Raw genomic sequence first — 12,948 nt, forward strand, 5'->3', positions numbered from 1 at the left:
ACACAGGTTCGTGCCCTGGTCTGGGAAGATCCCACATGCCGTGGAGCAGCTAGGCCCGTGATCCATGGCCGCTGAGCCTGCGCGTCCTGAGCCTGTGCTCCGCAACGGGAGAGGCCACAACAGTGAGAGGCCCGCGTACCGCAAAAAAAAAAAACAAAAAAAAACCCCAATGACTTGCTGAGGCAAGTTCCTACCAGCTTGTGAGGGCAAATTATTAAATTTTCAGGAATTTTGTAGGACAGAACAACTGCTGGTAACTTGAAATTGGCTATAGTGAGAATATTTACAGCTTGGAAATAGGCAAATGCTACAAACTAGGCCTTCCCCACCATCCTCCTCCCCGCCACCAGTGGTGAGACCCCCTCCCCTCAACCAACACATACACCCAGCTGGGTACATTCCCGCCTTCCAACACTGTCATTATCAGTGGTGGAGGAAGAATCACAGGTCTCTGGGGACCCCACAGGGGCCCAGTCACAGAGTCTGCCCCAGCACAGCCAGCGTCACATGCTCAGGCAAGCCTAGGGTGGGAAGCAGAGCATGCGGGCCTGAGCAGAGCAAACTGGCCGCTCTCAGACACAGGGGAGCAGTGGATAGTGGTTAAGGCACTAGTCTCGAAGACCTGGGATGTTACTCCAGTTAGGTCTCTTTTGGCTGTGTGAGTTTAGCTAAGTCCCTCTCAACACTGGGGCTCAGTTTCATCATCTTTAAAATGGGGACAGTCCTGAACTAGCAGGATGGTTCCCAGGATTAAGTGAGAACATCAGCAAAGTGAGAGGAAAGCTTCCACACCTGGGCCTGGTACAGACAGGTGTTTAGTAAATGTTAGCTGATGCTGTTATCACACCTCCACACACATTCTCGCCCCCCAGGGCACCTGCAGCTGAACACTCCCTCACTCTCTACACCTTGGCACAGAACGGCTCAGTGTCAGGACAAAGACAGAAAACAGGCAGCTCCGTTTCCCAGCTTTTATGAAAATTAATAACATTAATAGCTCACAGACATATACACACAGACTGCTATGTACATGGTCATTAAGTTATTAATTAGTCTCTGTATAAAACGTTTCTACATTAGTGTCCCGGGCTAGGCCCGATCAGTCCTTGTGGCATATTCACAGTAGCAGCCCCTGGGCTTGGCCCCTGTGGTGGGCAGAGGGAGGCTGGTGGCTGTATAAACAGCCCGCCTCACGATGGGCACAGGAGGCATCCTGAGTTGCTCACTCTTGAGTCTTTGGCTCCCTTCCTGGCATCTGGAGACCAGCTGTTCAGTGAGCAGGCAAGCAGGCCCAGATTCCTCATCTGGCCTGGTGACCCAGGCCCTGTGCATGGTGGCTTCGGGCCACCCAGCAGGCCCTAGAGGATTCTGGCTAGTTCTGTAGAGTCTGTGTCAGAGCAGCCCGAGCTGCTGGCCTCTTCCCTGCAAAAGCCAGAGGAGACGGGCTGGAGGAAGCACCCTTACCCACCTGCTTGTTCCCCGCAGGATCTTGGCTCTGAGGTCTTAGCCCCCTGCCAGGCTGGTCTAAGTCACAGGACGTAGTTTGCTCACTCCCACTCTCAGCCCAGAAACTGCTGGTAGGTTTGTTCGCTGTTCTTGCAGCCCACAAGGCACCCCAAGCCCCAGTACCACGCCCTGGCCTGGGCGAGCTGAGCTGGCACAACTCACTCCACCCTGCCCTCTGGTCTCCGCACCTGAGGTCCTGCACACCAGGAGAGCCGTGAAGAGTGTGGGCTCTGGAGTCAGAACACCAGGGCTCAAACCCCAGCTCTGCCCCTTATCACTTGTCACTCTTCCTGGTTAAGCCTCAGTATCTTCATCTGCAGAGTGGGAATCATAGGAATCTCTGACACCCAAGGTTGTTGGACGACCATAGGAGATCACGAGTACATTCTCTAAAATGTAAACTCCTTGAGGGCAGGGATTTATCTGTTTCATTCACTAGAGCAATGCCTGGCACATAGGCGTCCCATTAAGTACTTGTTGAATGAATAAATGTAAAACCACTCAGCCCGGGCAGGCAGCCTGTGTTCAAGAAATGTTAACTGCCACGGTGATGAATCAGCTGGGGGAAAGGGCAGAGGAGGAGCTGTCCAGGGAAGATGTGTGGAAGGCAGATCTGGCTTTGGCCCCAGGAGGCACTAGCCGAGGGCTTAGACTGGATGATGTCCCCTCGTCCACCTCCCTGTCCCTTCCCCACTCACCTCAGGGCCTGCAGGGCCTTCTTGTTCTGCCGCCGCTTCTCCTCGTCAATGGGGTACAGCTTAAAGAGCAGCAGGCCTATGAGGATGAGGACTATGGGAGCCATGGTCACCAGCATCTTCAGTGTGAACTTGACACGTGCTGGCTGGGAGCAGCCACGGGTCTGGTACCCAGTAAAGCTGTGGGACCCAGTGGTTAGGGGAGTGGTGAGGATGGGGCACCTGGGACCCACCCCTGCCCAGCACTGCCCAGGCTCCCACCCCACTCACTCCAGACTGAGGGTGGAGATGCCCAGGGAGACTCCGGAGGCAAACTTGGTGAAGAAGACATAGAAGGAGAAGAAGATGGGCTCGGTCCCATGGATATGGGGCTGCTTCAAGTGGAAGTCATCAATGACGTCAGGCAGCATGGACCTGTACACGGTGGTGGCAGCCGTGAGCACCCTTCCACCTAGCAACCCCAGACCTCCACTAGCCCATGTGGTCCGTGTCAATAAGAGTGGTCCTCTGAGAGTTTGCAGTCCCACAGCTCACACAGAGTTCAATGAGGAGTGGGCAACTTCATGTGAATAAAAAAAGACGGCCCCTTCCTCCAAGATGAAGTAGCCCCAGATCTAGTTGCTCAGCTAGGCAGGTATAGAGTGCAAAGATCTAAGCCCCCATTTCCCACCCTGACTAGATGTGGTTGTACAGTTCACAACCTGTACAACTGTACTGGGAAGACCTGCCCCACCCCCAACCTGGACCCACAGAATGGCCTGCAGGGAGACAAGCCCCACAGGATTCTCCCTAAGGAGCTTCAGAACTGGGGGGTAGGAGGCTGGGAAACATACCCAGCTGGGCCTATATATACTTACCAGGGTAGTAAGAAGGCAGCTGCTACACTGATGCCAGCTGCCACAGCTACCACATATGTGACAATCAGGTTACTCTCCATGAGGGCCACCAAGATGAGAAATGGCACTGCTGACTAGGGGAGCAGGCACAGGAATACGAGTCAGCTGGGAAGCTCCCATCAGTAGCCCCCAAGTCAGCCCAGGCCCTGTCCTTCAGCCCCACTCACTGAGATCCCAATGTACACAGCCATCTTCTTGCCAAACCGGGTTAGGAACCACTGCCAGATGGGGATGGTGACTGTGGCCGAGAACTGTGGAAGGGCAAAGGGGGAGGAGAGGGAAGTGGGTTAGAGCCATGGAATACCCCCTGCTCTTTCCAGGACTCTAAAGGTGCTCCCAGCCCTGCTCAAGAGACAGATGACATCATCTGGACAGTTGAGGACAGGCACCCGATGGCTCTTCAGGGGAGCTGGGAGCGAGTCCCAATCTCGTCTCCTGCCTTCTCTGAGCACAGAGCTCCGGAAGTTCTGGCTTCCACACCTTTGCTTTTGCTATGCTCTCTACTTGAACATCTAACCCCAAACCCTTTCTTCTTTTTCCCCCAGTGTAATTGAGATATAATTGACATATAACATTGTACTAGTTCAAGGTGTACAACATAAAGATTTGATATATGTACCCAAACTCTTTCTTTCATCGTCCTACCTAAGCAGTGGTAGGTCAGATCCAAAGGTTCTGAGAAGCCTCCCTCATCCCTCATGACCTTGGGCCAGTCTGGGAAACGTCCTCTGGCTATCCAAAGAACCATCTCGCAGCCTAAGCCACTTCGGCCACCCTCGGGGCCCCACACGCACCATGATGGCCAGGAGCAGATTCTGGAATTCGTTACGAAAACCCAAGGTGTAGGTGCAAAACAGAGCGAAGTTCCCCTCCACCAGCTGGGGGACAGGAGAGCGTGGTGGGAAGGAAAGGTAAGGAAACAGGTGATGTAGTTGGGGCTGAGTCTCCATGACATTCCCCATGCTCCAGGGACCCCTGCTCACTCCGCGTCCATTCCACCTGTCCCTCGGGCTTTGTCCCATCCTGAGTCCGAGGCCTACCCCACCCCTCGTTCCACATACCCCCTCCCACCCAGGCTGAGCATATCAGGGCCCGACTCACCATGAAAGCCAAGGAGGTGAAGAGGAAGCCGGCAATAAGCTTGATGTACGGGCCATGGCTCATGACCAGCCGGAGGCCCCGAAAGAAGGGCATCGGCTTGGCCTGCTGAGTCTCGTAGGGTTCTGGGGGCCAGAGGGGACAGTGAGGCAGGAGCAGAGGCCCCTCCCCAAGCCTGAGGCCCAGGCAAAGGGACAAAACCACCCCACGCTGGGGCCTGCACCCCTCCCCAGGACCCCTCACCTCTCTGCTCCCGCACGCCCAGGGTCAGGATGACAGCGCAGATGACATAGATGGAGGCAATGACCCCTGCCGCCAGCAGGTATGCGTTTTGCTGTAAAGAGGGGAAAGGTGACATAGAGAAACAGTCAGTCTGATTTCATCCCAGCTCCCAGCAGCTCTACTCAATGACCTTGGATCAGTCCCTTCTCTGGGGGCCTCACTGTCTCTATCTGCGAAATGGGGAAATCAGCCTGCACCTGCTGTTGCTTCCCAAGGCCAAGTCCAGATGAATAAAAGGTTAAGAAGGCCAGGCTGTGGAGTCTGAGAGCCCACAGTTCAAATCTCCCCAAATCTAGTTTCTGCAACTCACTAGCTCGATTACCCTGGACAAATTATTTAGCCTCCCTGTGCTTCAGTTTCCTTATCTGAAAAGTGGGCACATCAACACTTTGTATAACAGATGCCCAACATTTACAAACACTAGCCATTATTAATATTTTGAGGATAATGGCAAAATCACCCCATCGTTCCTCATCTCCCCCACCCCTGCCCTGCCAGGGCCTTACCGTTTCTCTGAGTGAGGTGGCGCTCTGCGTGCGATTGACACCTTCCAAGGCTACTGTAGAAGCATTGGCGTCCTGGACACAAGGTGTGTGTGCTTGGCCCACAATCTGCCCCTGGATTGCTGTGCCCAGCACTGTACCTAATACCTCCACGGTCATCCCTGAGCAGGAAAAAGCAAGTCCTTTTGAGGGGCTGCACGGCTTGTGGGCCCCCAGGGAGGAAGGTCGGATGGATATAAGCCCAGCTCTAGCCACAGGTGATAGTAGCAGCTCCAGATAGGATGGTTACTGGGTACTGGGGTAGATGGCACCTTGGCCTAAACTCATGGCCTCGCTATGTGACCTCTCCCTGGTCCTTCCACCTCCCTGGTCTCACCAGAGCAATAAGTTATTTTGAAGATGGTTTCACACCCACTCCCAAGAGCAGGGAGCTGGGCCCACAAGGGGAGAAACATGGTAGGAGGGTCAGGGAGCGGAGGCCCTGGGTCCTGGGGGGTGGGCTCAGTGGGCTGGGGAGACTTACGATACGCGGTGGCAGAGTCCCGCTCGCTCTGTTCCGTGCTAATGAACATGGTGAGGGCTGAGTAGGGAACGTGGAAACACTGGCATGGAAGAGAGGCCCTCGGCCAGTCAGACGCTGGACAGACAGATGTGGCTTCGGGCACCAACCCCGGAGGCCCCAGGGACTTCCCGCACCCCTGCCCATACTCACCGTGACCAGCGTCTCAAAGAGGCAGTAGAAAAGCAAGTACCACAGGGTCTGGCCCTGTTGGAAGTCAGGCACGAACCAGATGAGGAAGTAGGCGATGATGGCCAGGGGCGTGGAGAAGATGATCCTGAGGAAGGGGAGGGTTTGAGTGGAGGCGGGATGTCAAAATCCTAGGATCAGGGCCCAGGCTGGACCGCTCTGCAGCCTCACAGGGTGCCCGGCAGGAAGGAAATTCCTCCCCCTGGATGTACCCGCCCCAGGGTCTCTGGGAAGGGACTGATGGCCCAGCCCAGAAGGGCACACTGAGGCAGGGCCCCCAGCCTACAATCCTGAGCATGGGGTATGAGGTCAGACCCTCCTGAGTCTTGCCTGCATCTCCCCAGGTGCGAAGGCTCCAAAGACAGGGGCTTTCTATGGGCTGAGGGGCTGAGAATGCAGGCCAAGACCTCAGATGGTGGGGCAGGGAGGCAGTGGGGGAGGAGAAATCCCAGTGGGATCTCACCCATGTGTGCATACACAGGAGTGGGGGAGGCCAACTCCAGGTGAAGGTGTTGCTTCTGGAGCAGCCAGAGGGGAGGACTGGGCCCAGTGCCTCCCCACATGTGAGTCCCACACCACCCTAGTTAGATCTCAGGATGGTCCAACTTCACGGCATCAGTATAGAAAGGCAGCAGAGAACCATGGTGAAAAGGCCTTTGGAGCCACACTTCCGGGATCCAGTTCTGGCTCTACAAGTAACTATAAATAACTTGGTCTTGGGCAAGTTATTTAACTTTTGAGGTTCATTTTACCAAATTATCGTTTACAAACGATGATAGTAATAGCACCTACCTTACCTTCAACATTTACTCAAGAAATATTCAAGTGCCAACTCTGCACTGAGCACTATTCTAATGACTTGGGACGTATCAGTAAACAAAACAGACAAGTCATTGCCCTTGTGGAATTTACATTCTAGTTGGCAAACAAAAAATAAACATAAGATATATACTATCCAGCCTTAAAAAGGAATGAAATTCTGACACTTGCTACAACATAAAACTTGAAGACCTTATGCTAAGTGAAATCAGCCTGACACAGAAAGACAAATCTGGCATGATCCCACTGAGATGAGTCAAATTCACAGACAGAAAGTAGTTGGTTGCCAGTGGCTGGAGGGGAGCAAGGAATGGGGTGTTAGTGTTTAACGGGTACAGAGTTTCAGTTTGGAACAAGTTCTGGAGATGGTCGCAAAACAATGTGACTATACTTAATGTCACTGAATTGTACACTTGAAAATGGCTAAAATGGTAAATTAAAAAATTTTTAAATAGTGTATTCTACCACACACCAAAAAAGCTACATAACATAGTAGACGGTGATTAAGTGCTGTAGAAAAAAGAAGGAAAGCAGGCTAAAGGGGATTGGGAGTATGTGGGTACAATTCACAACCAGGTGGCCAAGGTAGCCCTCACTGAGAAGGTGACCTCTGTGCCAGGCCTCGAATGAGAGGAGGGAGTTGGCCTGGCAGAGCTCGCGGGGCAACAGTGCTCAGGTGGGAAATGTGCCCCAGCAGGCCTGGGGAGTAGGAAGGAGGCCAGGGGGCCAGAGAGAGTGGCGTGAGCATGGGAGATGGTATTAGGAAATGAGGTTGGACAGGAAATGGGGTGCCAGGTCATGTAGGGCCCAATAGGCCATTGTAAGGACTTTGGCTCTATTTCACAGGGTTGAAGTAGTTTTGAGACTTAAGTTGATATTAAAATGTAGAACAGTTCTTGGGACACAACAAGTGTTTGCTGTGATTATCACACCAGGAAAGCTCAGCGGGAGACTTCAGGGAGCTGCCGAGAGCACTGGGCTGGGAATCAGACCTCAGATCCATCCCTGCTGCATCTCCCATGTGACCCTGCTGACACTCTGCCTCTCAATGGGTGGCCGGGAACTCCAGGAAAGTGTTCCGTCAGAGTCTTCCTTGTCTGAAACGGAGGATTTAAATGCTGGCTGAGGGCAGGGACTGGTCTGAGGCCTGGGAGAGGGGGCCCCAGGGCTCAGGAGCCCTGGAAGGCCCAGCCTCTTTCTACACCGAAAGGAGAAGGGGTGCCAGGTCCCAGGTCCTAACGGGGGTGGATGAAGAGGAGGGTCATGTACATTACACGGCAGCCCTCAGCATGCGCTCAGACAGGGGTGGGGGTACCGCTCAGAGGTATCACCAGGAGTTCTCACCCTGCCAGCTGAGGCCATGTGCTGAATCACTAACCAGCCTGAAGGGCCCTCAGCTACTTCACCAAGCTGGCTGCCGCACGTGCCTGCGTGGGCGAGACGTCCTCAGATCTCACCTCCCAAAGGGAGGGCTTCCTCTGCTCTCCCGCCCTTGCTCTACCCCACCCCTCCCAAATCCTCAGAGAACCAGGGCTCCTCTGGCAGCCTTCACCAAACACTCCGTCCAAGCAGCCGGGGCTGTGGAACCAAATGTGCTGGGAGTAACCCGGGCTGCTGCTATTACTGCTGCTGCTGCTTCAGGCTGGCCGGGGCAGCTGCCTGCCACTGGCTGTGTCTTATGAGGAGATGTGGCAGCTCAGCCCCGCCCCTGAGTGGCTGCCAGGGAGGTGGGTACAAGGCCCAGTCTCAGGGGCTGGCTCACCGGGAACCCCAGCAGCCTGTGCAGGTAAGGCAGACTCTCCTGCCCACTGGCCCTGAAGCATGGATCAAAGGCCCCAAGCTGGGCCTTTGCCAGGGGCTGGCGGGATTTCAGTGGGAGGGGGACCTCGTGGGAAAGGAAGCTGTGCTGGGGGGCAGGGACTGTGGGAAGAGCTTTGAAGGCCTTGAAGGCCGGAGACCAGGTATGGGCGCCCCTGGGGCAGGAAGGCGCCCACTCGAGCCTGGATGGGCTAGAGATGAAAGGGGCATGTCCCCCCCCGCCCCCCAACCACCAAGCAGGATGTCCTGGAGGGAACCAGAGCTCTGGCCTGTCAGCCTGTCCCTTGCGCCTGCCTTTGCCATCTGATCTGTAGCACCGCCACCCCCCCCCCCCAGCCTTGCCTCAAAGCCTGAGGCTGAGGCGTGTAGGCTCTGTGTCAAAGGAAAAGGTAGTTCTCACGGTCCAAGGAGCCAGAGGTTATGCTGTCCCTTCTGGGCTGTACCTTCCACGCTTACCCCTCCACCAGGAGCCACTCTGCAGGTGTGCCAAATTACACTTAATAAGTGCCAGAAATGGTTCTAAGCACGTTACGTATTAAAAAATTTAATTCTCACCACAACCCTGTGAGACAGGCATAATCATTATCCCCACTTTGCAGGTGAAGAAACTTGAGGCTGAGATGTTAAATGTCTTGCCTAAGGTCGTACAGCTCTAAGTGGCGAAGTCGGTATTCAAAATGAGGCAGGCTGGCTCCAGAGTGTAACCTTTCAACGATTATGGGAAGTGATGGAGCGGGAGAAGTTAGAATTCCAGCTTCATGGAAGGGAAAAGGACCTTGGGGAGGAATGGGGCCTGGGCCAGGGGAAGCTGCTCAGTCTAGCAATTCGGCCAGCCTGGGTATGAACTGGCAGGAGTTCCAATGCCCATGCCTGGGGCAGCTGAGACCTTGCTGGGGTTTTTGCATCATTCCTTCTCCTCACCCCCCAGCCTGTGACAAACCATGTGGAAGGACCACGGGGTAGCAGACATGTCAGAAGCCCCGCCTTCTACCACCTCAGAAGGAGCATTTTCTACTCACCAGGGCATGAGGCGGCCTAGGCGGGTCCAGGGGGATTTGCTAATGCAGAAGCCCACCAGGGGGTCTGTGATGGCATCCCAAGCTCGGCCCACAAACAGGATGATGGAAGCAGAGAAAGGATCCACCTGGGATGGGAAACAGGCAAAAGATGACTTCCTCATCCTTCAACTGACGGGCAACATCCACCCTCACCGATGGGCAAAGGCAGGGCTCCCTCCCCACTTCAGCCTGGCCATTAGGACCCTGTACTGCTCCCACCCAGGCCTTAAGCATCATCACTTGCCTTGTTAATAATGACAAGAACAGTTTCCCAACAGAAGTAGCACTGTGTGTCTCCTTGGAAACTTTCCCAGATATTTCCCCCTAGGTCCTCCCCTCCGCTGCCCTTGAAAAACACTCCCATCAATTAGAATGAATCCAGAATTCAGTTCCTTGCCTCCCTCTCACAAGCCCCAACCACCTGATATCAGAAATAGCATTTGCTGGGTCACCGCAGTGCCCCTCAATTTCCCCATCTGTATAATGGGGTTATGATCCCTATCTTACAGGGTCAAGCTCTATCTTGGATGTGAAAAAGAAATCAATAGAAAAAATGTTGAAAAAGTAGACTGTTACTATCACCACCCATTCAAGCTATCCCCCTCCCCCCAAACCTTCTAGGCCTAAGTAGACAGTTTCTCTGGACTCTTCCTCATCCATCAAGGCTCTACTATTACTATCACTCCAGGAAGCTGGAGAGGCCTCTCCCACACTGCAGTTTTTCCAGTCTGACTTTTCTAACTTTTTACATTTTGACAGCAGGTTCCCCATATTTGCACCCCATTTAGGGCCTGGTCCATGGGAGTTGCTCAAAAACTAGCTGCTTAAATTAAGTCATTTGTCTTTTCTGGGGCTTAGGGTTCCCCATCTATTAAGTGAATACAAGATACCTTTCTTGCAAAGTCACCAACCCCTGAGCCAAGCCAGCTACTGCTGTCCAGCTGGGGGTATTGTGTGCCAGTCTCTTCTAAGAACATCACAGCGGGCTCCATTCTATCACACCACCGCCTACCCCTCCAGGCTCTGTTGCTCTTGCCAGGCAAGGAGGAGTGAGCTGACCTTGCCAGCTAAGACTCCTGGGGCAGAGACTCCCCTTCTGGATACTCTCCAAAGCCTTCTTGTTTCTCAACCGCTGTGACTCTGAGAGGCAGGAGAGTAGGGATTCCCAGTCCCATTTCACAGATGGGGAAACTGACCCTACCCTGGAGTCCGTAGTCTCTCCCACCGTGGGGTGATGGAGGAGCCCTAGCGGGCTCAGCTCACTCACCTGAGCTACATCCAACAGGTAGATCTGCAGGAAGAACCCCAGGGCACAACCCGTCACCTGGTAGGGGGTCCCCCCAACAGCATAGCAAAGTTTGTTGCAAATGGACAACTGGTTTTTCTTCTTCGACTCCTTCTGGGAAGAAGAGGAAAGAATGAAAAGAGATCCACAATCCTGGCCTTCATCCTGGAAGTTTCCAGAGACAGGAAACTCTGGAACTTTGCCAGGAGGAACAAGTCTGCCTTGCCCTATTCCCACCCAGGGAGAGCTCACTTCCCACAAGAAATGAAAGGTATTCTCTGTTCTTAAAAATCTGGAAAAGGGGAATCCATACTGAGGAAGTAGCCCCTAAGCCACCCCACCCCAAACCCAGATCCTTATCAGCTCGTCTTCACTTAATGACTCCCCCCAAGGCCTCAGTTCTGTTTGTTTCCAAGTTGGAGAGGGAGCACGCTCCAGCAATGGACCTGTCCCCACCTGGCACCCGCTGCCACAACCTGAAAATCCTCTTGCCGCCAAGAGCTGCCTAAGCCCAGCCCTGGCTTCTGCCCTGGTTCAGAGGCTAGTGAACATGCCTACTGGGTGAGGGCTCTAGAGATCCCTAAGGGCCCAACCCAGCTGGCTCTAGGCCCAGCTGTTCCTTCCATCTGTCCCAGAGCCTCCCTGGCCCCTGGAGGCAGCCAGACCTTCAGGCAAACCCAGGAGCTGTCCTACCCTCCCTCTCTCCCTGTCCCCCTCCCCCAGTTCCCAGAGGATCTTGCAGAGGGGAGGAAAGGCCTCTAGGTGCAGGGCTGGACCCTCTCTGGGTGGGGCACTAGGGAGGTTAAGGTTGCCCAGGGAAAGTAGATTACTCATACATGGGAGCAGCATAATTGCTTTCCCAGGCTTCTTCCAAGGATCGGTTAATAAAATTAAAACGAAAAGGCAGTCACCTCCTAGGCAGATATCTTTTGCCTGGGATCCCTCCCTGGGGCCGCCTGATGTCATTGGGTCCTTCATTATGTCCAGAGAGCTGGGAATGGGGCCGAAGGTCAAGACGCGCAAAGCGCCGCGCGCGGGCCGACACCTACACTGAGACAAACGCCTGCGGAATGCGGCTCCTTTAAGAGCAGAGCCCTTGCTCTTATGAATGAACTTGAGCGGCCCTCACTGCGGAGTTGAGAAGCAGGCGTAGCATGTGGGGGTGGAGAGCAGGGGGATGAGAGATTTGGGACCAAGTTGGGTTTCCCAGATTTCTGGGGTCTCTCTGGCGTCTAGGGCAGCAAAATTAAGCGTCTGGTCACAGAGGAACGGAAACCGACTAGGCAGAGCGGAGCCGGGCACAACGTGGAGCCGCCGGTAGGGCCGCTCCCCAGAGACACCCAGAGTGGGGGGTGGGCAAAAGGGGGCCAGCGCCTACAAACCTTCTCCATCACTGCCTGCCTCCAGGGCACCCCAGGGCCCTCTCCTGCCTCTGGGTCCTCCTGTTCCCGGCTTAGCCCAAGGTGTCCCAGAACCAGGTTTATCCCGTGACGCCCCAACCTCAGCCTGCCGCCCACCCTTGACCCTCCACCCGGGGTGCCCGGCCCTCACCTTCACCTGGACCGGGCGTTCACCGGCTTGGAGGATGCCCGTGGGCAGCAGCCCCGCGGCGGAGCCGCTCTCGGCGCCCTCTCCTTTGGCCATGAGCCGCGGGCCACGCCGCCCCGGGCCGGGAAGCCGGGATGTTCCTCTGCTCCGCGATGTTCCTCTGCTCCGCGGGCCTCCGCTCCGCCCGGGCTCGCGTGGTAGTTGTAGCCGCCGCCGCCGCTACGAACGCCGCTGACTCGCTCACTGCACTCCCCACGCGCCTCTTAAAAGGTTGGGCCCTGCCCTCTCTAACTGGCCAATCCTGGAGCTCTGCTACACCGCCGCCAGCCAATCCTGGAGCCCGTCGGTCCTCCCGCCGGCCCAAACCCCTCTGCCGCTTGTGCCACCAAGCCACGTTCTCCAGCCTGGAACCCGCATCCGGTTGCGCGGGGTTAAAGCCGGAGACCCACTTGACAAGCACGAGGAACCGAGGTCCGAGGCTACAAGTGACCTGCCCGAGGTCCCCCAGAGTGAGTTCTACCTGAGTGAGATCTACACCCCAAGACTTCCGACCCCCAGGCCTAGGAAAGGCAGAGGCTTGGAAACCTACTGCCCCCTTTAACGTCTGGAGTCAGTTCGAGCCTCCCTCTGCTCCAAACCTGGAGCATATAGCGCTGACACTTTCCTAACCGACACCCCTCACCCCTCCTCCA

At 55.1% G+C, this 12,948-nt stretch overlaps 1 protein-coding gene across 7 annotated transcripts; it reads right to left on the reverse strand.

Annotated features, from left to right (window-relative positions):
* Positions 1 to 946: 946 nt before the first annotated feature.
* Positions 947 to 12,518, reverse strand: MFSD2A (major facilitator superfamily domain containing 2A). Of its 7 annotated transcripts, XR_003794678.1 has the most exons (15): positions 12,260 to 12,457; positions 10,691 to 10,822; positions 9,385 to 9,509; positions 5,693 to 5,816; positions 5,504 to 5,582; positions 4,984 to 5,141; positions 4,439 to 4,529; positions 4,199 to 4,320; positions 3,892 to 3,975; positions 3,265 to 3,348; positions 3,059 to 3,171; positions 2,472 to 2,615; positions 2,205 to 2,381; positions 1,695 to 1,820; positions 964 to 1,422 (listed from the first exon to the last, which is right to left on the reverse strand). XR_003794678.1 is itself a non-coding variant. In XM_029231310.1 (14 exons), the coding sequence occupies exons 1-14, from the start codon at positions 12,350 to 12,352 to the stop codon at positions 1,359 to 1,361; spliced, it is 1,590 nt and encodes a 529-aa protein (XP_029087143.1). In that variant the 5' UTR covers positions 12,353 to 12,518; the 3' UTR covers positions 947 to 1,358. The 7 variants fall into 7 exon arrangements, 4 of the variants coding, with proteins under 4 accessions (XP_029087143.1, XP_029087144.1, XP_029087146.1 ...); XM_029231310.1 differs by lacking the exon at positions 1,695 to 1,820 and having other exon boundaries at positions 947 to 1,422; positions 12,260 to 12,518; XM_029231311.1 differs by lacking the exon at positions 1,695 to 1,820 and having other exon boundaries at positions 947 to 1,422; positions 10,691 to 10,819; positions 12,260 to 12,488.
* Positions 12,519 to 12,948: the final 430 nt, after the last annotated feature.

Source organism: Monodon monoceros, unplaced genomic scaffold (assembly GCF_005190385.1).
Source record: "Monodon monoceros isolate NGI ecotype Baffin Bay Population unplaced genomic scaffold, NGI_Narwhal_1 Super_Scaffold_18, whole genome shotgun sequence".
Taxonomy (NCBI): Eukaryota; Metazoa; Chordata; class Mammalia; order Artiodactyla; family Monodontidae; genus Monodon; species Monodon monoceros.